The 24,716-nt window shown below is 42.9% G+C and overlaps 1 protein-coding gene across 2 annotated transcripts; it reads left to right on the top strand.

Moving 5' to 3' along the window:
- Window positions 1-24,098, top strand: Rab9a (RAB9A, member RAS oncogene family). Of its 2 annotated transcripts, XM_028883544.2 has the most exons (3): window positions 1-156; window positions 17,483-17,510; window positions 22,956-24,098. In XM_028883544.2, exon 3 carries the CDS (start codon window positions 22,987-22,989, stop codon window positions 23,590-23,592), a length of 606 nt encoding a protein of 201 aa, XP_028739377.1. In that variant the 5' UTR covers window positions 1-156; window positions 17,483-17,510; window positions 22,956-22,986; the 3' UTR covers window positions 23,593-24,098. The 2 variants fall into 2 exon arrangements, with proteins under 2 accessions (XP_028739377.1, XP_037054751.1); XM_037198856.1 differs by lacking the exon at window positions 17,483-17,510.
- Window positions 24,099-24,716: the final 618 nt, after the last annotated feature.

The following is a 24,716-nucleotide window of genomic DNA, read 5'->3' on the forward strand; positions in this document are numbered from 1 at the left end:
GCCGCCATATTGATCCTTCTGCCAAAGTCGCTAGCTGTTGGAGCTGGAGCTGGCTAGCGCTCTCTACCCTTCCGAGCGTCTGGCCCTCTTTCTTCCCTGGTTGCACCCAGGCGGGCTGGCCAACAGCTCCCGGGGCGTCCTGTGTGTGGCTGGAAGGTGAGCAGGGGTCAGCATTCCCTTTGGGGCCGGGCCGGAGATGGTTAAGGGTGCACGAACGGCAGGAGCTGAGGGCCGCCAGGGCAAGGGGCGCGCCAAATTGGCGCGGGTCTGTAGACTGCTGGGCAGCATGGGTGACTTCTCTCCCCAGTCTGATGACTGACGCAGGAGGAAAGGCGGGTTTGCACACTCAGACATATGGGAAGAGGGACACACACCCAACCACTCGGGACATATACGCTCGTTCACACACATATACACGCGCGCGTACACACGCGTGCGTGTACACACACACACACACACACACACACACACACACACACACGAAGAGAAATCCATAAAACACCCCGGGAAGGAGAAATACCCAAATCCCCTAACACTTAGGAATAGGATGGTGGAGAGATGCGCACACGGACTGATACGCAAACACCTGGGTACACACATACCCAGTCTTTCCCTAACCACACGGGGACACCCACGCACAGGAGATCAAACCTTGCGCCAGAGTGACTGACTAATGCTGGGGAAAGCAAGGACGCTCGTGTTATTTGAGTTTGGCGACCTCTGACATCCTACCCAGTTGAGCATTTACTTAATGTCTTTGGCCCACACAGGTGAGGGAGCTTGGAAGATAAAGCCAGGGCAAAGACCATGTAGGCGGTTGGGAACATTGTCTGATTCATACCTTGGCTGAGGTTTCAGAATTGCGTTCCTTCCTTTCTTCCATCTTAGTAACTGAAAAGACCAGATGAGACTTAAGTGCTGACCAAAAGGTTGATGTGTGTATTATTGTTTTGTTTTTAAGTGATGACACAACACATCCCGTGATCATACTTCTTTTGAGGAATAACTTTTCTGCAAGTTTCCAAATTGGCACGTGACCAGTCTTTTCACAGCGTCCTCATAAAATCAGACTGAATTTGGTTTTTGTTTTGTTTTGTTTGTACAAGTTTTGTTTTTTTTTTTTTTTCCTCGCTAGTTCCACCGCAGTGGAAAATCCCTACACTGCCTGAAATCTCAACTAGAGGTGAAGGAAACCCGGGGCTTTCAACTAAGAACTATTTTCCTTTTTCTTTTCTTTCTTTCCTCTTTTCTCCTTCCATTGCTGGAGACCAAACCCAGGGCCTTGTGCTCGCTAAGCACCAGCTAGCTCTACCCCTGAGTGAAATTCCCCACTCCTCCCTTAGTTAGGGACCTAAGTAGCCTGCTTTTACTTTGTCTTTTATACTCTTAGGTCGAAATTATCACTAATTGTGTTGAACTCCAAATTATGTTATAGAAGAGTGCCATATCTAACAGTGGTGTGGCAGTTTCTTGCTTTCAGGGTTTTCATTACATTGTAGTCTTTGCTGTACTGAAACGTTTATGGTTTGGAGGCTTATTTACTTAGAACATTTGGGGATTTAAGAGCATTTTTGTTTCATTTCCTGGAAGGTTAGAGTAGACAAGCAAAAACTAGAACATCCATTGTTGGAGACTAGCAAATGCATTGGTGGTATTCTCTCTTTTTCCAAAGATCCTTCTTAAATTTCCCTGTCCAGTTACTTCCATTTTGTACTATAGTACTCCAAAGGCCTGGAGTTCTTTTAGTTTTAGCAATTTTTTAAACCTTTAATTTCTTACTATGTATTGGGAAGTCCTCCTCCATACCACATGAAATGGTTTTCCTGGTGTTTCCAAAGCAATGGTTCTGTTTTACAGAAGATGAATTTGCTGGGACCCAGGAGGGTTAAATCTCCTTTCCAAGGTCACCCAGGGAGTGAGGGGCAGTGCTGATATTCAAAGCATGTTTGGGGGCCTTTCAGAGTAGTAGTTTTGCAACCAGGAAGAAATTTTATCCTCTCCAGGGATATTTTGAGAAATGTCTGGAAGCATTTTTGGGTCATACTCCAGGTCACACCTGGCTTCTTTAGTTCTTTAAGCATTTAATAAAATGTCATTTTACTATTTAGGATAGCATTTTTATTATTTTAAAAGCTTGCTGGGGGAAAATCCTCTTTATTAAGAGGTATATGAATACCTGGTAACAGAATCCAATTTTTGTTCATATTTTTTTTGTTTTATTATTTATTTTTAAGCTGGCCTCAAACTTGGTATGTTATTGGAGGCTGGTTTTGAACTCCTGATCCTACTGCCTCAGCCTTCTAAATTCTGGGATTGTGGGGATGCACTACCACACAAGTTTTGGGATCTTTTTTTTCCCCCTAAGACTTTCAAGCTATTGGGAACCATTCCAGTGGACTTAGTTTGTTTCTTCAGTATTCCATTCATCCACAGATATTTTCTGAGCAGCTTGCCAGACCCTGGTACAAAGGTGCTGGCCAGAAGGAAGAATAGTGGGGAAGCTTCCACCTTCCTGAGGCTTGCAGTCTAGTCACAATCACAAGACCAGGTTCTGACATGGTCCTAGAAAAGAATTTATTGTTTGTACTACTCAGGAACAGAGGTCAGGTGTTCATTAAGGAAACAACACATCCACACCCAGCACAGAAGTACCTGTGTCATGACATTCTTTTCCGGGCAGACTTAGTTGAAGTGGAGAACAGTTGCTGGGCTCTTTAAAGCTTTGTACAGTTGAATTAGGCGTGCGTGTTTATCAAATTATGTCCAGAAACTAGTCTCTTCCCCCCCCCCATCACCCCATAATAGGGTCTCACTGTGTGGTTTCAGCTGGCTGCGAATTCACTTTGTAGACCAGGAGGCTGGCCTGCAACTCAATCCAGCTCACAGCCTCTTGCCTGGAGAAGCTATTTTTAATGAACATAAGAGTCTTGCTTAAATTTAGCCTCAGTAGATAATAGGTGTTTTATTGTTGAAATCAAGAAGTAAAATGATGAAAAATTTAAAATAACATTCCTATAATTTTCTTTTTAAAGATTTATTTTTGTGTTTATGTGTATGAATAAACACGTGTGTGTTTTGCCTGCATGTGTGTCTGTGCACTACTTTCATTCCTAGTGCCCATGGAGGCCAGAAGAGGGTAATGGATCCCCTGGAACTGGAGTTACAGATGGGCTTTAGGTGTCACGTGGGTGTTGGGAATCAAACCTAGGTCCTCTGAAAGAGCAGCCAGTTCTCTTAACTATTGAGCCGTTTGTCCATCCTGCATAGTTTTCTTTTTGGTGTTTTTCAGCCTGTTTTTTTCCCATGCTTGTTTAAGACCAGTCTGAGACCAGGCCTTTCAAAATACATGCTGTTCCATTCCAATGTCAGTTCTTACTGTTAGGTGAGCCTTTGGGATGGATGATGGCTGTGTGTGTGTGAGAGAGAGAGAAAGAGGGGTTGAATCTCTAGGATTTCTCAGGAAAACGTTCACATAGTCAGTAGGTTTGTTTGTGGGTGTGGCTGTGAGAGTGTATGTGTATGTCTGGTACATGTGCACATGTGTATGTGGAGGCCAGAGAAGGATGTGGAGAGTTCAGTTCTATATTCCACCTATATTCCCTTGAGACCGTCTCTCACTGAACCTGGAGTTAGGCTGCTGGTCAGTAAGCTGCAGTAATCCTGGTGTTCAGGAGACCACATCCAGCTTTTTCAGTGGGTTCTGGAGATTCGAACTCGGGGCCTTTTGCTTGTAGAGCAGGCTTTCTCATGGAGGCATCTCCCCAGTTCTGTAGCTTTGGCTTTTGACTCCTGCCACTGCACAGTGTTTTTCTTTGCTAACAAATATAGATTTCTCTACTGCTTACCAGATGCTCTCTGCTATGGGGTGTGTGTGGTGGTCGTGGTGGGGAGGGGTACAAGAACGCTGAATTTGATACCACCTGAAACAGATTGCCAGCACATGCAGTCTAACAAAGGTATATGGGTTTTTTGTTTTGTTTTTCTGGGAAGGGTCAAGAGGACTTGGTGCCAGGGAGTCTTGCTCAACCATGACTTGTCTTGCTACTCTAGCATAGTTATGGCACCACATTTCTTTGTAAAAAGATACATTATTTCCTAATGTCTGCAAGAGTATATACATATCTATCTGTATATACATCAGGTAGAGGCAGCAAATCATTAACTGCGACATAATTCTGCCCTGGGCAGCAGGAGGAAATAAGCTAATTAGAAGTGGTGCCCAATGAGGCTAAGTTAAAAGCTGTGCAGATAATAAAAGCTAGTATAAGAAAATAGCGTTTGTAACTACCAGGTCATCCACAGAGGCTATTTATTAAAGAGTTATTGGGGAGGGGAGGAACTGAAGTCAGAAAATGCCTCGGGGAGTTTGGTGGGGAATCAGGAAGCAAATGAAAGGTCAGGATACCTGAGGCAGGACACCTGGAGTCACCTAGGTGGTGGTGGTGGTGGTGGGGGTGTCAGGCAGGCCTGTGGCAGTTCCAAGCCTGTTTTGCCTCAGGGTGCCTGGGCTGGTTAGATAACTTGGAGGAGAAATCTGTTTCTCAATGTGACTCTTGGTACTGTACATACTGTGATGTGCTCTGGGTATTTCCACATTCTGGATTTTTCCACTACAGTTTAATTTTTGACCCTGATGATTTCAAGCTGTAGAATGTCATTGCATTGGAGACACAGACAGGCCATGGAGATGTAGTCAGTGAGTGTTAAGTAAGATAACACAGCTCTATATGGGGTAGAGGGAGTGTTTCAGAAAAAGTGTAGAGAAGTAAAGCAGGCAGGCCTGGCTACGTACTCTGTGGACACAGACTCCACTTTTGTCTTAGGCTGAAAGCATTAAAAATGTTAGCCATTGTTGATAGGGGCCAGAGAAACCGTATGGAAGGATTCCACACATTCATTCTATGACTACGTTTCTTTTAATCTAAGGGTAAAGGGTAGCAAACAGTAATAGGGGCTGAATTAGTTTAATCTCAGGTTTTTGTGCTTTGGATTAGGTGTTCGGGTACAGAAGTTGAGATAGCTTCCAGGAGGTTGCCGCGCATGAGCAGTTGTGTTAGCAGTGTTAGAGAAATGTGAAAAGGCCTCACACTTACTTCAGCGTCTTGCTGACTAGAACGCTAAAAAGGTAGAAGTGTTGAATGATTCTAACAGGGCCAAAAAGGCCAGGCAGGGTAGTACATGCCTGTAATCCAGGCACTTGGGAGACAGAGACAGGAGATTAGGACTCTTCAAGGCCATCCTTGAAAATATAGGAAGTTCCAGGCCAGCTTGGACAACATGAGACCCTGTCTCTGAAATACAATAGAATAAAAACAAGTGGAAATCTCTGGGTTGCTGTTTTCAGCTAAGAGGGTTGCTATAGTCTTTGTGATTTCAAGCTTGTATGTTTGATCTGGTAAATATACCTGGAATTACATACACAGTGTAGTAGGAAATCAAATCAAAGAAACTGCTAGGGGGCCACATATTGGTGAAAGCAGAGTAGTTGGGAGTGAATTCTAATACTCTTTTATCAAGACAGGGTTTCACTGTGTAGCCCTGGCTGTCCTAGGACTAGCTCTGTAGACCAGGCTGGCCTCGAACTCACAGAGATCCGCCTGCCTCTGCCTCCCAAGAGCTGGTGCCACCACTGCCTGGCTGAATAAGATTTGAAGATGTTGTGCCCAGATCGTAACCAGAGTGAGGGTCTTGTGCCTAGATCATGTCCCCAAAGCCGCCACTGGAGACTTTAGGTACAGAATGCAAAAGTAAGGTGTTTTCTAAGTTTACAAGCCTCCAGGGAGGCTCTTCCAAATCTCTCACTCACAGCAGGGAGGTTGGAAGGAGCGCTCCCCTTTCTTTGTGAGGCTAGTTCTTAAAGGCACAGACCATATAATTTATTTTAACCCACCTCCCCTTTTTAGTCTTTTGGTCGAATATCCTGACTCTTTTCCAAAGTCCCTGTAGCAGATACAGCCACCTGGGGAAAAGGGGTCTAAGTTCTTATCTACACTTAGGAATCCTGGTTTAAGCTTCTCTTTGTCTGTAGGGGATAGAGTGGGGGGTTTTACTGAGGTATCACAAAGACAGTTGTTTCAGAGCAGCAGACAACTGCCATCTTTATGAGCTGCCTTTTTTTTTTTTTTTTTTTTTTTTTTGATCCTGGGCAAACTCAACTTCAGAAAGTTATGTCACCAGAAGGAATGTGTGCAATGTAGTGTTGAAATTGTGAACTCCCCTGAGCATGGTACCACACGGATGCCAGCATCTCTTGTTTCCTTTAAATACTTAGAATAGTCTGGCCTACTCCTGTGAAGCCACATAACAACAAGTTAGGAACCATAACATTAGAAGTTGGTGTTTTCCATTAGAGTTTATAAATGAACCTAAAGGTTTAGTGGTAAGGAAACAAGATGTTAAAGTTGGGTTTTAATTCCCTGCCACTCCCCTTCCAGTAAGTCTGTAAGTCTTTGCCCTGGGCTTGCAGTTTGGGAATGCTGCTGTTTTGGTTGTTGGGCTGCAAAGGAAAGCACCTGCCGGGTTTCCTATGCAGGCTGTCCTCCATTCCTGCTTTGCTACCTCTTTTCTCCCCATTTTCTGCTATACGCACTTGTTCAGGAAGTAAGTGTGCTGGGAGGGTAGGAGGGTGCCTGTTCTTTCCCAGAGTGCTCCAGCTTTCAGCCTGTACCTGTCTAGGTGCTTGGAAAACTGCTGGAGAGCTAGGCAGTGCTTTTGCAGTTAGTTCTGTGGCTGACTTTCCTTCTCAGTCACTTCTTGAGTTTCACACCTCTGTACGGTTAGCTTTCCAGTCTCAATATCTTGTTGCTGATTTTCATCTAAAATAGTTTTTTTGCTTGGTGACTTTTTTGGCTGTGTACTTTTTTTTTGAGTCCTTTCTGTCACTTGGTGGGGTGAGGATACCACTTTTGACCCACCATGTTTTGTTGGGCCTGGAGATGGTATTTAATCTTTGTTAGCTTTCTGCTGATCTGTGAAGCATGGGGAATAGTGTCTGAACTGTGGGATGTTTTAAGGGGCTGTGTCTTAGATACTGTGATGGTTAGTGTTGTCAACTTGACAAAAATGTAGAATCACTTGAGAGATGGGCCTCTGAATATTCCTGGGAGGAGCCCTCCAGTGTGGGTAGCACCATTTTCTGTTTGGGATCCTGAGTTGTATAAATGGGTAAAGGGAGCCACATGTATTCATCCTCTCTCTGCTCCTCATTGTGATGTAATATGACTAGTCACTTCAGGTTCTTGGTTGTCTTGTCTTCCCCACTGTGGTGGGCTGTATGCTTCCTCCCCCCACCTCAACTGTAAGTCAAAAAACTCTTCCTTAAGTAGCTTTTATCAGAGTATTTTACCACAACAACAGGAAAAGAAACGAAGACAAATACTGAATAGATATTGTAGTAAGTAGCAGCTGTTAAAATAGAGCTGTAGCGCTTGATATTTAACTCAGTAAGACAACAGCCATGGGTTGGGGAGGAAGGAGATAGAATTCTTTGGATCATTGAATCAGGTAGATATGACAGAAGAGAGAGGTCTCAGAAGGATAAGTAACATGGCTTGACATACTGAATTTGAATACTGTCATTTTAAAGGGGTCGGAAATTCTGGTGTGGCCCTGAGGTGTGTGAGAGGGTGAAGGAGTTAAGGAGTTGCTGGTGTTTATAGCCAGTGGGAAGAGGTATGGACTTCAACCTCAGGAGATTACATTCTTTGAGAGATGTTAGGAAAGGGAGCCACCTGATTGAAGAACAGCTGACGTTTAAGAGAGAAAGCAGAACCCCCTGTCAGTTTCATGGACTATTTTAGGACTATTTTCAAGAGGGAGAGGATTATTGTCATGCAGTTTGGGCCTCATTGAGGCAATAATGGGGAGTGGTTAGTCCTGATTAAGACATGACGGATGCCACCCTGCTTCTGGGCAAATGTGTGATACTAGCAAGTTACTTTGTCAAGTGGGCCTCCATTTCCTTAGTTGTTTTTAGAAAATGTGATTACCCTTCGGAGATTCTGTGGCATGTACATCTTCAAGGAATTTGCTGTTATCATGGCCACAAGTGGAGGGACAACCCCCTCCCCCCCAAAAAAAACTCCCCAAAATCCTTCACTCTTCTTTCTCATCACTTTAGAGCCCCATGTTGAGAAGTGAGTAGAAGCTAGTGGTCATTTTCTCCTGACTTGCTCATGTTCCAGGGAATGGAGGTGTGTAACTCTGGAGAGTTAAGCTAGTGTGGAGGCAGATGGGGAAGCAGGCAGTGATGGAAAGAATAAGCCTAGGCTTGGAAAGATTTCCTGAGAGCAGAGTCCACGCCAGCATCTTAGTAAGGTTACTCTGGGTGCCACTGCACAGGTGTTAGTTACATCCGGGAAAGAGAACTTTGTGAAGAGCTACTTGCAGTGTCTGGCATGGGACTGGTGACAGCTTCTCTGTATGTAGGATGGAATTTCTAAGCCTCTAATCTGGGTGAGTCTTAAAACAGCTGCTCTTTCTATATATATCATTAGTCAGCAACCAAGAGCGGGCTCATGCCTCCAAGTCTCTTGCTGTTGAAGCTCAGAGGTAGTATTTTAAAGGCAAAAATCACAAAGACCATACATAACTCACATCCAAGTTAGATGAGGGTCAGAGTAACCTTGAAATGTTTGTTCCTGCCAGAGCATAGTGATTATTTCAGACACAATATGACAATTATTTTTGACTTATGCCTTTTTCAATTAGTGTAGTTTACATTAATTATTTTGTTTAATACATCTGGATCATGGTCGAGGTCATGGAGATCTCAAATGTGTTGCTAAGGCAGATGTGACTGTTAGGGAGGGCAGGTGGTTGGCTGAGAACTGTCTGAACAAACAAAATGGACTCAGGACAAAATGGCATTATCTTGGTCACTTTAGTATGTTATGGGTTGTATTTGGTTTGTGTTTTTGCTGATTTTATTTTTCTAATATACATGTTTATTTGATTCTTTTCATAATATAATTTTCGTCCTTAAACCCTCAGCCATAATTCCTAGTATTTTTTTTCTTAGATAGGGTCTTGCTTTGTAGCCCAGGCTAGCCTTAAAATTGCAGTCCTCTTGTCTCAGCCTCCAAAGTGTAAGAATTACAAGTCTGGGATACCACACCAGCTTCCCATTATTCCTGTGGCTTTTCTCTGTTTTTTTTTTTTTTCCTGTTTTCATTTTGCCTTTTAAAATTCAACCTTAAACTGGGCATAATGGCACACACCTTTAATCCCAGCTCTCAGGGATGCATAGGCAGGTGGATCTCTGTCCTGTTTCTGGTTTATATTGCAAAATCCAGGACAGCCAGGGCTACATAGAGATCCTATCTGAAAAGACAACCTAACCTATTCCCACTCTTTTTTACAGAGCACTGTTTTATGGGCCAGTGAGGTGACTCAGTGTCAGAGACCTGAGGTTTATGCCTAGGACCCACATGGTGGAGGCAGAGAACCACCTCCCACAAGTACCTCATGACACACATGATAGATAGATAGATAGATAGATAGATAGATAGATAGATAGATAGATAGATAATGTACTGAAAATTGAGGTCAGGCCTAGTGGCAAGTATGAGGACTTGAGTTTGATCCCTAAAACCCAGGCAAAAATGCCAGACTTGGTATCAAGCACTTGTAATCCCAGCACTAGGGAGGTAGAGACAGGAGGATCCTTGGGGCTCTCTAGCCAGACAGTCTAACCTAATTGGTGGGTGTTTAGGCCAATGAAAGATCCTGTCTCAAATGAGGTGGATGACATCCAAGGTTGTTCCGTGGCTTCCATATGCAGTACACACACACACACACACACACACACACACACACACACACACACACACCAACCACACCACACCACACCACACCACACCATACCACACACCCGGTGAAAGCTGTTCTAATCTTCCTAGTATAAAGCCCAAACATGCAGGTCCTGTTACATTATTATCATGCTTATCCCGAGACCACATGGGATTCTGGGAGTTCCCCCTCTCATGTTCATTCATCACGCTGTAGACCTCCATTGTCTAATATCATAGCTATTAGTGTTGTGGAATGCTTTAATTAAAATGAAGTTAAAAATTCAGTTAGTTAAGCAGACTAACCACATTTCAGATATTCATTGGCCACATGTGGTTCACTGGACATCTCCAGCAATACAGAAAGCTCTGAATTATCTGTTATTTAGTTGCTTAATTGAAGCTTTTGTCCTCCTACCTACCTAACTACAGGAATGCTCTTATGAAAAATTAATGTGTTTTTATTAAATTAGATGCTTCATTTTCCAGAAAGTGTGCTTACTGAAATGAGTTACTTAGAGTATGTGCTTTGTCAGTGATAGTTTAGTTTATTTATGGTTTGATTTCCACCGTTTTGTTTTATTCACCTTTCCTATCTGTGAGGCAGTATTCAGTGCTAGATATTCTATTTCACCTGGCCAAACCTTTTTTTTTTTTTGAGACACTGTTTCTCTGTGTAACAGCTCTGGCTGTCCTGGAACTTGCTCTGCAGATTAGGCTGTCCTGGAACTTGCTCTGCAGACTAGGCTGTCCTCGAACTCACAGAGATCTCCTGTCTCTGTCTCGTGAGTGCTGGGATTAAGTGCGTGCACCACCACTGCCTGGCACCACTTGGCTGAATCTTAAGCCTCCACGTTCTTGTGGTTTGTCCCTTAGTTCCGGGGTTGTTGGGTTTTGCTTGTCACCTTTTTGCTATGAAGCTAGCACCCATTAGACTCCAGGACTTCCTTGGCTTGCATCTCATTCAGTTTCTCTCTCCCTTGCTCTCCCCCTCCCTCCCCGCCCCCTCTCATAGCAACATTCAAGCTCACTACTTAGCTCAGACTGGCCTTGAACTTGTGATCTACATGTCTTCAACTCCTGAGTTCAGCGTTCTACAGGCATGTGCCACTCTGCACTGCCTGAAGTTCAGCTTCTTAAATAAACTTGACCCTTTTTTATATATAATTTATTTAACTTTATTTTTATAGGCTTTGCTGTGAAGGTGTCAGATCCCCTGGAACTGGAGTTACAGACAGTTGTGAGCTGCCATCTGGGTTCTGGGAACCGAACCTGGGTCCTCTGGAAGAGCAGCCAGTGCTCTTAACCACTGAGCCATCTCTCCAGCCCTGAAGCTCAGCTTATTAAGCTATAAAATTAAGTGAAATGGTAGCTATGCCTCTAATTAGGACATTCAGGGTGAATGAATGCAAAAGGAACTTGTGAATTTGGGGAGAGGAAAGAACCTTCCTAAATTTAAATCAGGAGTGATAAATTCAATTAAAATTCCCAGGAGTGAGAAGTTGCAGAGGGAGTATGTGTTTCTGAAGTTTTGAGGAGGTGGTTTACCAAAGGGAGCCTACTTTCCCTTTAGTACCTTACTAGAGGAATGTGCTAGATTTTCAGCATGTGCATGCTCGCTCCTTGTTGATGTCTGTAAGTAGTACTTAAAGTGGTTTTATCATTAGAATTGAAAGAATCATTTTTCCCCACATATTTTAATGGATATCAAAAATAAGAGGAAGAACTTGTATATAAGTATAGATAGAAACAATAATAGACTAACAAAATTAAACAAGTAAATGATTTATTTTAGCATTTATTTGCATGTCACCGTGCACAGACCATTTTACTCAGTGTGGCAGACAAAAATAGGACAAATGAATTGTCTTCATTAGGGTTTCGTTTCTTTCTTTTCTTTTCTTTTCTTTTTTTTTTTTTTTGGTTTTTTGAGACAGGGTTTCTCTGTGTAGCTTTGTGCCTTTCCTGGAGCTCGCTTTGGAGACCAGGCTGGCCTTGAACTCTCAGAGATCCGCCCGCCTCTGCCTCCCGAGTGCTGGGATTAAAGGTGTGCACCATCACCGCCGCCCAGCTCATTAGGGTTTCTATTCTTGTGACAAAATACCATGACCGTAAACAACTTGGGGAGAAAACTTAACCTACTCATCACTGCCCCATCTGCCTCCATACCAGATTAATGTTCCACTGAGTTATTTCAATTTACAACTCTCAGGTCACACACCTTTAATGAGGGAAGCCAGGGTAGGAACCTTGAGGCAGGAGCTGATGCAAAAGCCATGGAGGAACACTGTTTACTGGCTTGTTCCTCATGGCTTGCTCAGCCTATGTTCTTATAGGACTTATCAAGCTCAGGGGTGGGCACTGCCCACACTTAGCTGTGCTCTCCCACTTCAGTCATCAATTAAGAAACTGCACCACAGGCTTCCCCACAAGCCAATCTAGAAGGAGCATTTTCTCAGTTGAGGTTTCCTCTTCCAAAAAGCGTCTAGCTTATGTCAAGTTGACAGCACACTAGCCACCACGTGAATGAGTAACATAGGTGTTGTGTACCTCCTGGGGAGTTGACATTCTAATTGGGAAACAGACATATGCAACTGGGAGCATGTAAGCAAGTGAGATGAGAAATCATAGTGAAGGTGAGAATGATAATGAGTACAAAGGAAAGAGAAAAGGTATCCTAGAAGTCTCTTGTATGAGGTGAGCTGAGCTAGGCCTCTGATGGCTGAGCTTTGTAGCCATTGTGGTAGGAAGGTGCCTCCTGGACCAAGGGCACAGCCCAGGCAAAGATGGGGACTCACTGGAGGCAGAGAGAGCTTTGGATGAGCCTGGGGAGTTGTGCAGCTACTGGGGCGGACTTGGGAGCTTAGATAGCAGTAAGTAGTGCTCTAACCACTCAGCTCGCTCTCCAACCCCTCAGTTAAGTAAATACTTTCTACTTTGCTCAGCTAAACTTTTTTTTTTAAAACAAAATTACATTTTCTTTTTTTTTTGGGGGGGGAAGGTGGTTGTAGAATAATACATACTTTTTTTTTTTTTTTTTTTTTTTTTTTGGTTTTTCGAGACAGGGTTTCTCTGTGTAGCTTTGCGCCTTTCCTGGAACTCACTTGGTAGCCCAGGCTGGCCTCGAACTCACAGAGATCCGCCTGGCTCTGCCTCCCGAGTGCTGGGATTAAAGGCGTGCGCCACCACCACCACCACCACCGCCCGGCCAATACATACTTTTTTTTTTTCGTCTCAAAAGTTGACAACAAAGAAGAAAATATGGGCAATTTTATAATGGCACATAATGTGTTTGTGTTGTGAATTTTTTTCTCCTTGTGACTGTTTTTAACAAGCATATTTCTATTTTATTAGAAGGCAAGGTAGACACGTTGACTACTAAAATTCGGAATGGCAAATGTTAGCATGACTAAAGAGGTTCAGTCAGAATTGGAAGTATTTGAGAGGGGGTGAGGTCTAGCTGCACTGGCAAGTGGGTATAAGAGTTAGCCAGGTACCAATAAAAGGGGTGGGGATTGGAGCGAGCAACAGGCAGCTGGAAGACTATGGTGAAAATCTTACTGGAGAATGGAGAATCTAGCAAGACACAACCGCCTCGGTTTTGGTACTTTTAAGATCAGCTGACACCATTGGCGGTGTGACAGAGATTGTGAGGTATCTTAGCTCTACTTGAGGGCTTCTTCTTCCTGTCATTTGCAGCTGTGGCAACCAGTTACCTTTCTGGGCTCTATCTCTCCAAGTCTTATACTACTGAAGGTATCTCAGTGGCTTTTCTTAATCCTAGGGTGTAGGCAGAAATCCTTCCAGTGGATTCTAAGACCCTTCCTATGCAGGATCCCCTATCTCCAGTCCCATCTTCCTAGTAAACTTAATTCTTCACCTGCCTCAGGGTCTCCCAGTCCACGCCAGCATCAGGGTTCCTTAGCAGGAACCTTGTGTTGATCCATTGTCCTGGTTCTGGCTCTTTGCTTTTCTCAGCTCCATTGTCTTAACCTGCTTTCCTGAATCAGATACCCTCTCCCTTGGAGTCAAACATTTGTTAAGGCTGCTTCCTAAGGGCAGCATGTGGCTAAATGGTCATTGAGACGTGGTTGGAGCATAACACGCTAGAAACCTACCTTCAGGCTCTTATTAACACAGTGTAAAACAACCTGGTTTTCCTCTGGTACTGGAAGGTACCTTGTCTTTACGTGCAGCTCAGCGGTTGAAGTAGTGAGCTTGTGTTTACAGGGTCGGCCTGATGGTGGCTAGTATCACACACTGCTCTGTGAGATACTGGCATGCAAGGCCTAGGCCTGACTAAGGGAATCTCACATTTGTACATTGTACTCCTCACTGGAGGAAATGGTAGATAGGGTGCCCTGTAGTATTTCAGATTGTTCTTTGGTTTTTGGCTGAGTGTGAATAGTTGTACTCTGTTCTATGTGTCTCTCACTTTGTAGGACCTGGTATAGTTGTGACTTCATGTAGTTGTTACCCTCAGGGCAGAACTGTGTGGTTTGTATCATTAATGTATGGCACATAGTGGGTGCTGTCTAAATATGTGGTGGAGAGCTGCTTTCATCCATTTTATGAAAGTGGAGGCTTCTGTGGAGATGATTCAGAGAGCTGCAGACTTTGACTCATGTTTTGCTTAAAGCATTTTTAAATACAATACACTTGCTTGGGGATGTGGCTCAGTTGGTACGTAGAGACTCACAGAGGTTTCCTAGTGAGAACTTACTCAGAGTCAGAGAATCTGAGCTTGCTTTACCCAGCAGGGCTGAGTAAGGGGATGATTGGACCATAGGTGTGGTTACCAGGTGTGTGGAAGAGTCTGCACTTGGCTATGCCATATGTTTTGATCTAGCAAGGGGGAGGTCTTTTGGCCCAGATTGTTATAAAAGCCCTTTTGAAGAGACAGAAGGGGCCAGGAGATTTTGATCCAGGTCCTCCCAAAGCTATCCTGTGTTTCTGTCTGTCTCCTTTCTGCTATCTTTCTATTTAAAAGTTTCTTATTACTCTTTCCTGCTCATAGGAACCCTTTAAAAGGTGGGAGCAGGCCTCCCATTTTGGTAGAGTCTTGCCTAGCATGCATGAAGCTCTGGGTTTGATTATCAGCACCATATAAAACTGGGCATGGTGGTACACACCTATAAGCTTGGCATTCAGGAGGTAGAGGCAAGAGGCTCAGAAGTATCAAGCTCATCCTTAGCTAAGTATTGAGTTTGATGCCACCCTGTGCTACATGAGACTGTGCCTCACAAAAATCTAAAGGAAGAAAAACCCAGCCGGGTGGTGGTGGTGCACACCTTTAATCCCAGCACTCTGGAGGCAGAGCCAGGCGGATCTCTGTGAGTTCGAGGCCAGCCTTCTCTGCAGAGCAAGATCCAGGACAGGCACCAAAACTACACAGAGAAACCCTGCCTCCAAAATCCAAAAAAAAGAAAAGAAAAGGAAAAAAAAAAAACCCAGAGGATACGGAAGCATACTTTACACTACATATTGGCAGATTAGCCTACTAGTTCTGTTGAATTAACTTATTCTTCTGCAGACCTTGAAATCGAACAAACAAAAGACTTACTGCTTCCACCTGCTTATTTCCTTTAAAACTGCAGCAACAACAGTAAACCCCTCAAAAAAAAAAAGCTGCATTTGAAGTAGCCCATTGGGTTAACTGTTTGGGCTTTGGGGTATTCTTCTACATTAATAGCTTAACTCTTTTACTAGCTGTGTGATCTTGTATCATATATAAGCTCTCAAGCCTATCATAGGCAGTAATAGGAAAAGTTATTTCTTAAATATTGTCCTAGTGCTGTGAAGAGACACCATGACCAAGGCAACTTAGAAAAGAAAGCAATTAATTGGGGGCTTGATTACAGTTTCAGAAGGTAAGTCCATGACCATCATGGCAGGGAGCATGGCAGGCAGGCATGGCAATGAAGCAGTAGCTGAGGGCTTATATCTAATCCACAAGCAGAGAAAGAGAGAGACTAACTGGAATGGCTGGGCTTTTGAAACCTCAAAGTCCACCCTCAGTGACATACCTCCTTCCACAAGGCCACACCTCCCAAGCCTTACCAAACAGTTCTTCCTACTGGGACGAATCATTCAAATATATAAGCTCTAGGGGCTGGTCTCATTCAAACCACAACAGATAAGAAACTTGAGTAGATGTGGAGTGTCAGGGCATATGGCATACAGGGCTCTCTCTATCAGTGTTAGCTGCTGCTGTTTTATCCTTAATCCTAAATGTCAGCATTTTAGAGTCATGTTTTCATTGATTAGATGTGTAAGTTAAAGAGAGCTATGTGTAAGTTTCACAAAAATACCCTTTCTTTTAAAAAGGGTGATGGGGGTGGGGGTGCTGGAGAGATGGATTATCCTATAAGAGCACCTGCTGCTCTTCCAGAGGACTTGAGTTCAATTCCTAGCACCCATGTCAGGTTGCCTCACAACTGCCTAACTCTACCGTGGGCCTGGTGGAGTTGGTGAGATCCAGCTTCCTTTTCTGACTTCGGCTATCACCCCACCCACACACAGCATACACTCACAAGAGACACACATACACACATATAAATAGTAAAAAATATTTTAAAAGGTGATGTGAGAGAGAGAGAGAGAGAGAGAGAGAGAGAGAGAGAGAGAGAGAGAGAGAGAGAGAGAGAGAGAGAGAAAGAGAAAGAAAGAGAGATTGACTCCTTTGGCCTCCTAATGAAGGTCTGCATATAATTTGTTCTGCTTATAGCGGTTTATGGCCATTAAAAAAACCTGTCTATAAAGTTGCCTATTTGGGACTTCATGTTCTCATTCCACAGAAAGTTCCTACACTCTTGTAATAGGCTTGGCACTGTGGTGAACAACCTGTGTGCAGTCATCTGAGTAAATGTTCCAGCAGCCCTTGGAGGTAGATACTGCTGTTCCTGCCGTTCCCATGCGGTTTCAGGGAATTAAGTTCACCCACCCTTGGGTTGTGCCCCTTGCTTGGTGGTCCTGGAAACATGCTCTCCCTCTGGATACTGCTCTCATTCATGCATAGAAGACTTTGCTTTTTTGCTTTGGCTGCCTAGTTGCTTCATGACACTGCACTACCTCCAGGCCTTAGCCTGACTCTATGGATCATATTGGTGCTTCTCTTTCCCTTGGCTCCTCTGTTTTCCCTGTGTTATCCTTATTTCATTGTCTGGGACATGGTTATAATTCCTCATAATTTTATAGTTGTGCCTTCATGTGAAAGTTAGAATAGAAGGGTGGGCAGGTAAAAACCTCGACAGAGGAAAAACAATATTAAAATACAGTATTTGATGTAGGGCTGTTTTTAGTTTGAGATAGATCATAGATAGCATTTAGGTATTTTTAAATTAAATATAGATGTAGTCAAATGCTTTTTTTTTTACATTTAATTCTTTTTACACTTAAAATTATAAAAACAGGTACAGGCCTGCAATCCTAGTTACTCTGGAGGCTGGGGTAGGAGGATTGAAAATTGAAGGTCTGACTTAGACTACAGGGCAGGTTCAAGGCTAGCCTGGGCAACACAGTGAGACCTGATCTCAAAATAAAAGTAATAAAAGGGCTGGGGTTATATAATTCACTGTTAGAGCTTGCCTAGCATATACACGGCCTTGGGTTCAATCTGTAATACTATAGAAGAAAAAAAAATCACCAAAACAAATGTACACCACTAATGTGAGCTTTGAATTTTTTTTCTGCAGATTATGATGCTTGAACTGAACTACTAAGGTGAGGTTCATGACCTGTGTATTATGCTTTTTTTATTCAGATGTCTTTATTTGTAGAATTGAGCTATATTAAGTAATGATAAACTTGATGAAGATTATTGCTTTTAGACAATCTTTCCAACTGTGGAATATCAGAGTTCATATAACATTTATTTTTAGCTGAAAATTTAAAGTTACATGGTAGCATGTTTTTATTCCTTTAGCTTATGCTAAAGAAATCTCAAAGGTTCCTCTGCTTTTAGAAAAGAATACAGGAGGGGCTCAATGGTTAATAGTGTTTGTACTCAACTGGATGTGGTGGCACACACCTTTAATCCCAGCTCTTGGGAGGCAGAGGCAGGCAAATCTTTTGAGTCCAAGGCCAGTCTGGTCTACAGCTAGTTCCAAGCCAGCCAGAGCTATTACACAGAAACTCTGTCTGAAAAAAACAAAAACAAAAAATAAAATGAATGAATGAATGAAAATAAAGTGTTTGTACTGTAGCAGTTTGGTTTTCAGCACCCATGTAATAAGCAGCTCACAACTGCCTGTAACTCTTGCTCAAGGGACTATAATGCCCTCTTCAGGCCTCTGGGTATCCACACATAAAGAACAGGAAACATTTTTATGTCCATAAGCTTGCTGTGACTATATTAATGAGTGGATTGAATTTTTCTCTTAAATATCATTGGGAACTAAGATTGTTTATATAATAACACCATGTGTATCTGTGTACAACTCTAAGGTTAGAATCAAAGAAGTGGTCATGTGTGTTAATAATGTTAGCAAAGGCCCATATGTTCCCAAGTAGGAATGTCTGGGAGCCCCAAACAGTAAGTGCATGTCAAAAATATTACCAGGTATGTGGAATTTGCAAATGTCAGATTTCTTTTAAAATATCATGAATAGGAAAATCCCACATAATTAGGACAAAAAGGATTGCTACAATTATGTAAGTTTATTTTCCTCTCAGAACAGATCATGGAACTTTAGTGTTCTTGTCAGTTAACTGACAAGAACAACATTGATGGGGGTGATGGGCAAGGGTTTCCAATAGAGGTAATAACCAAGCTGAGGAGGTCTAAGGGCAGGCACAGCAGTGAATTTGGGGTGGGAGTATAAGCAACACTAGCTGAGGGAGCAGCATGTGCTTGGTTAAAGGCATATAGACAGTGAGTTGTTGTATGATGACATTATTCCTGTGAATAAACACCCACTCACCCAGATAGGGAATTGACAACAGGACCACTAAAGACTAGCTAGCTTGGTGAGTCAATGTGTTTTACTGGAGTTACTTATAGGAATGTGGGTGAGGGGTTACTTATAGGAGAAATGCCCATAGTCATCTGTGTCCCTTCCCATCATTGGTGACAGCTTGTGAAAGTTGGAAAGCCTGGAGCTCACTGCACAGCTGGCAGGTAGCTCAACAGGTCCATCATTCCTGGTGGCTAGGTTGATCTGAGCCTTTTCTAGGCAGCTCTGCTACTTTCGTTCTTTCTTCTAAGCCAGTGGTTTTCACCCTTCCTAATGCTGCGACCCTTTAATACAGTTCCTCATGTTATGGTGACCCCCCCAACCATAAAATTATTTTTGTTGCTACTTTGTTTTTTTATTTTTGGTTTTTCGAGACAGGGTTTCTCTGTTTAGCTTTGGTGCCTGTCCTGGATCTTGCCCTGTAGACCAGGCTGGCCTCGAACTCACAGAGATCTGCCTGCCTTCGCCAGGTTTGTTGCCACTTTATAACTGTAATTTTGCTACTGTTCTGAATTGTATGTAATGTAACTAATATGCAGATGGTTTATGCAACCCTTGTGGAAAGGGTCATTCTGCCTCCCAAGGGTTGTAACCCATAGGTTGAGAACCACTGTTCTTTAGTCTCTGCTTCTTCCAGGCAGCTGGGAGACTGAGAGTCTTTTTGGTTTTTCGAGACAGGGTTTGTATGTGTAGCTTTGTGCCTTTCCTGGAACTCGCTTTGGAGACCAGGCTGGCCTCGAACTCACAGAGATCCGCCTGGCTCTGCCGCCCAAGTGCTGGGATTAAAGGCGTGCTCCACTACCGCCCGGCAGAGACTGAGAGTCTTATTTGGAGCTTGGCTTATCTGAGAATGACTCTCAGCAATCTTTACTATATATATACTCTTGGGGAGGGAGGGTCCTAGTGAATCTGGTCAGTTTTAGGGACTTCCTAAATTATTCTGAGTTATTTAATTCCTGTCTTAATGAGTTTCTGTGGAGGTATTTTACCTCTGTGGCGATATATTGTGTACTCTAATAAACTTGCCTGAGGATCAGAGGACAGAGCCAGCCACTAGATTAGACATAGAGATCAGGCAGTTTTGGCACACACCTTTAATTCCAGCACTTGAGATGTGTCATGCCTTTGCTTGGGAAGCACACATGCCTTTAATCCCAGGAAGTAATAATGGCAGGGCAGAGAAAGGTATATAAGGTGTGAGGAAACAGGAACTCATTTGTTAGGCTGAGGATTTCACAGAGGTAAGAACTAGTGGCTGGCTGCTCTGCTTCTCTGATCTTTCAGTTTTCACCCTGATATCTGGCTCTGGGTTTTTTTTTTTTAATTAAAAAACCATCAAAGATCTGAACAACACACTGCCCTGTAAACACTCTATCTTAAGATTCCCTCCAAAATGGTAGGTTTTAATCTGAGAGGAAACTGTTACACACCAGTTGTGGTGGGATGGCCAAGTCAAAGTTGAGTTTAGTTCTTTAAGCCTGGAGAATAAATCATTGGAGAATTTTAATTTGGGTGAGTTTCAGATGCTTTCCCTATGTTGAAATACAGCCCAATGGGGACACATCCTGCAAAATGCATTATTACATGATGTCAGTGTACTGTGAATGTCCTCGAGGGTGCTTACATAAACCTAGGTGGGGTTAGTCAGTCACTTTCCAGGGTCTCTTGATACAATTATGAAACCGGGTTAAGTAGGAGCTATGTGAGGCGTGCTATTTTGGCTTCAACGTTGTGCTTCTCTTGCCACTGTCTTTTGAGTCCTGGGATTACAGGCAATAGACCACCACACCCAGCTTTGCCATCCCTTTTTATTCATGTTTTCCCCTAACTTGATTTCTCTCACGGTGTATTTTACCAGAGTAGTAGACCATATAGTTAGAAATGCAGGATTTTTGTATGTTACAGAAGTATTCAGTAATACTGGATACCTTCACATTTAATAAGGAGACAAACATAATATCTACTATACTGGTAATAGAAATTCATCCTAGTAGATAAAGCAATTATTCTTCATTTCTTTACTATTTTCCCCACCGTGGGAGTCAGCAATACCCATTTTCATGATAAAGCTAATGACTTTTTATTTTACAACTCTGTTGTCCAGTATAGCTAAAGGCTGTTTAAATGTGGCCATTTAAATTAGCTGAAATTAAATAAATGGGGCCAGAATGTAGCTCAGTGGTAGATGTTTTAATGCGTAGCATGCACAAGGCCCAATCCCCAGCACCTAAATTAACTAATTAAATTCGGTTCCTCGCTAGTCAAGTGCTCAACAGCCACATACAGCTATTGAGTACCATGTTGGACCTTTCCATCATTATGTAAAAATCTTTTGAGTTTTTTTTTTTGGGGGGGAGGAGTTTTTGAGACAGGGTTTCTCTGTGTAGCTTTGGTGCTCTGTAGCCTAGGCTGGCCTCGAACTCACAGAGATTCGCCTACCTCTGCCTCCCAAGTGCTGGGACTAAAGGCGTGCGCCACCACCGCCCGGTTTTTTTTTTTTTTTTTTTTTTTTTTTTTTTTTGATAAAAATCTTTCAGACAGTGCTGATGTAAGAAACTTAATTTTCCCTTTATAACACTTAATATACTTATTAGATGATTTAGTTTGATTCAACTTAAGTAGAAACAAAGGTGAATAGGAGTTTTAGAGCAAACAGGATTTGCCTTAGGTTGATAATTGCTAATGATGGGGTTAGGTTTTATGGGAAACCTGGAAGTTTTGTGTATGTTTAATTTTGTCTTTTGAGAAAGGGTTTCTCTGAGTACCACTGGCTGTACCTGGAACTCAGAGATCCGCCTGTCTCTGCCTCTCAAGTGCTAGGATTAAAGGCGTGTGCCACGACCACTCAGCTTTGAAATTTGTTTACAATGAAAAATTAAAACATCAAGTGGGGACAGTGCTCCCATCAGCACTCAGAAGTGGCTGTCAGACGGGCGGCAGTGGCGCACGTCTTTAGTCCCAGCACTCGGGAGGCAGAGGCAGGCGGATCTCTGTGAGTTCGAGGATAGCCTGGTCTACAGAGTGAGTTCCAGGATAGGCTCCAAAAGCTACAGAGAAGCCCTGTCTCGAAAAACCAAAAAAAAAAAAAAAGAGTAGCCATCAAGTTATAGGCATCAGAAATATCACTCCCACAGACTGACTCCTGTAGTGTAGGAAAGTTTTTAAATTCTGCACCTGGACTTCTTTAGAGGGTATGTCTAATATATTAGCACATTTTCACTTAAGATTGATTTTCATTTTACTTTACACATATATGTCATGTGGGGCTGGGGAGATGGTTCAGTTGCTAAAGTGTGTGTTCTGCAAGCATGAGGACCTGAGTTGGGATCCCCAGGATCCATGTAAAAAGCTGGGTATGGAAAGGTACCTGTAATCCCAGCACTGGTGAGGCAGACAGGAGGATTTCTGGCTTGTTTGCTGGCTATCCAGCATAGCAAAATCAGTGGAGCTTCAGGTGAGAGACCTTGTCTCAAACACTACCTCCCTGCTCAAAAATAAAAATGGTGGAAGACACCTGGCATTGACTTCTGTCCTGCATGTGTGCTTACATGTACACACACCCACACCCATATCATGGCTACATATTTGCTAAGAGTCAGAGCTGCCCAAATGAGTTTTATGAGTCTTAAGCTCTATTATATGAAAAAGTCCATGTTGCTGACACTGTCTTTCCAGTGAAGACAGTAAACTCTTTGTACTCTACTTGATTGGTTTTTATTTTTATTATACGAATCAGTGAGCTTCTGGAAGCCTCTGGCTTTCCTGCTCGATAGTGCCTGTATCTGAAGTGAGAAGGGGAAGGGCAGTAGGAACATCTGTCAGTGAACTGGGGATTGAGGGACTGAAGTTGTTAAGGAAGCCTATGGCCTTTGGACCCTTGACCTGTATCAGTTTAGGGTGGCTGAGGCTTGGAGGAGCCTATGATAGTGATGGCTCAGAGAAAGGGTTTTGAGGTTAGATTGGGTCTCACAGTCAGATGTGGTGCAAGGAAGGGCAAGAGTGACACTTGACTGTTATTTCTAGGGAATAATGAAAATGGATAGGGTTTGGTACATGGCTAAGTGACAAAGAGGAAGGTGACAAAGTGACAAAGAGGAATGAGGGCTGTTTTTATTTCACTTAAAGGCTGATTTTGTTAAAATTGTGCGGATCAAAACAGTATAAAGGCATGTAATGGATCCTCCCCCCCTCCCCCGTTTTTGTTTTTTTACAGGATTCTGAAGTCAAAACTCATACTGTTAATAATGGCAGGAAAATCATCTCTTTTTAAAGTAATTCTTCTTGGAGATGGTGGAGTTGGCAAGAGTTCTCTTATGAACAGATATGTAACCAATAAATTTGATGCCCAGCTCTTCCACACAATAGGTGTGGAATTTTTAAATAAAGATTTGGAGGTGGACGGACATTTTGTTACCATGCAGATTTGGGACACAGCTGGTCAAGAGCGATTCCGAAGCCTGAGGACACCATTTTACAGAGGTTCTGACTGTTGCCTGCTTACTTTTAGTGTGGATGATTCACAAAGCTTCCAGAATTTGAGCAACTGGAAGAAGGAATTCATATATTATGCAGATGTGAAAGAGCCCGAAAGCTTTCCTTTTGTGATTTTGGGCAACAAGATTGACATAAATGAACGGCAGGTGTCTACAGAAGAAGCCCAAGCCTGGTGCAGGGACAACGGCGACTATCCTTACTTTGAAACAAGTGCAAAAGATTCCACCAATGTCGCAGCCGCCTTTGAGGAGGCAGTTCGAAGAGTTCTGGCTACAGAAGATAGGTCAGATCATCTGATTCAGACGGATACCGTCAATCTGCACCGAAAGCCCAAGCCAAACTCATCTTGCTGTTGATGGCATTAAAGAGATGATTGGTGCATTCTAACACACACACACACACACACACACACACACACACACACACACACACGCACACACACACATGCACACACACACAAACACACACACGGAGGTTGGAAAAGAAAATTAATATTTGCAGGAGGGTTCATCTACTAATAAAATTCAACTAACGAATACTGCTGCCTCATTAGTTGGTGGGAGAAGGGACACATTCACTCTGGAGGAAATGTACTCAGTAATGGCACCTTACATTTATAAATTGTAATGGTTGTCTAATGTTTAATTTAAAATGTTAATACTAGTAAGATGACCAAGAATTGAATTGTAATTCAAACAAAAACTTTGACTATTCTAGAAGTTACACTTAGGTTGTTTTTCCCCACAAGAAAATGGAGAATTACTTTTATATGTGTATATTTTTATGTAATTAGCATTCTATTCTTGGTCCAGGGAAGTAAATTCCTATATAGCAGTACTATTAAAGATCAAAATCTAATGCATTTATGTTGTGATGCTTTTTGATATGATCACCTCATTATCTCTAATATTATAATCTATCTCATTCAATTCTGTGGCACACATATATCCCCCTTCTCAACTAAGGAGCTAGCTTTTAAGAAAGTCTCATGTATTATAGGTTGACCTTGAACTTCTGGTCCTCTTGCCCTGATTAGGGATACAGGCATGAGCCTGTGCTGCTATGTCTAATGCATGATGGGTGAGCTGTATCTTCAGCCCAGGATTGTATTTCCTGAGAGGGTGATGAAGGCAACCATATTTACACAGGTATTTCCTTGGTATCTTCCCTATCACTATTCACTTTATTCTAAAAAGACAACTTGCAGCAATGGTCTGTCTTAGGGTTATTACTGCTGTGATGAAACACCATGACCAAAAAGCACCTTGGGGAGGAAAGGGTTTATTTGGCTAACACTTCCATATCACTGTTGATCAACAAAGGAAGTCAGGAACTCAAAACAAGGCAGGAACCTGAAGGCAGGATCTGATGCAGAGGCCATGGAGGGGTCCTGTTTACTTGGCCTGCTTTCTTATACAACTCAGGACCCACAATGGGCTGAGCCCTCCCACACCCTATAGATAGGCCTGCCTAATGTTAC

The sequence above is a fragment of the Peromyscus leucopus genome, chromosome X (genome assembly GCF_004664715.2).
Source record: "Peromyscus leucopus breed LL Stock chromosome X, UCI_PerLeu_2.1, whole genome shotgun sequence".
NCBI classification, from domain to species: domain Eukaryota; kingdom Metazoa; phylum Chordata; class Mammalia; order Rodentia; family Cricetidae; genus Peromyscus; species Peromyscus leucopus.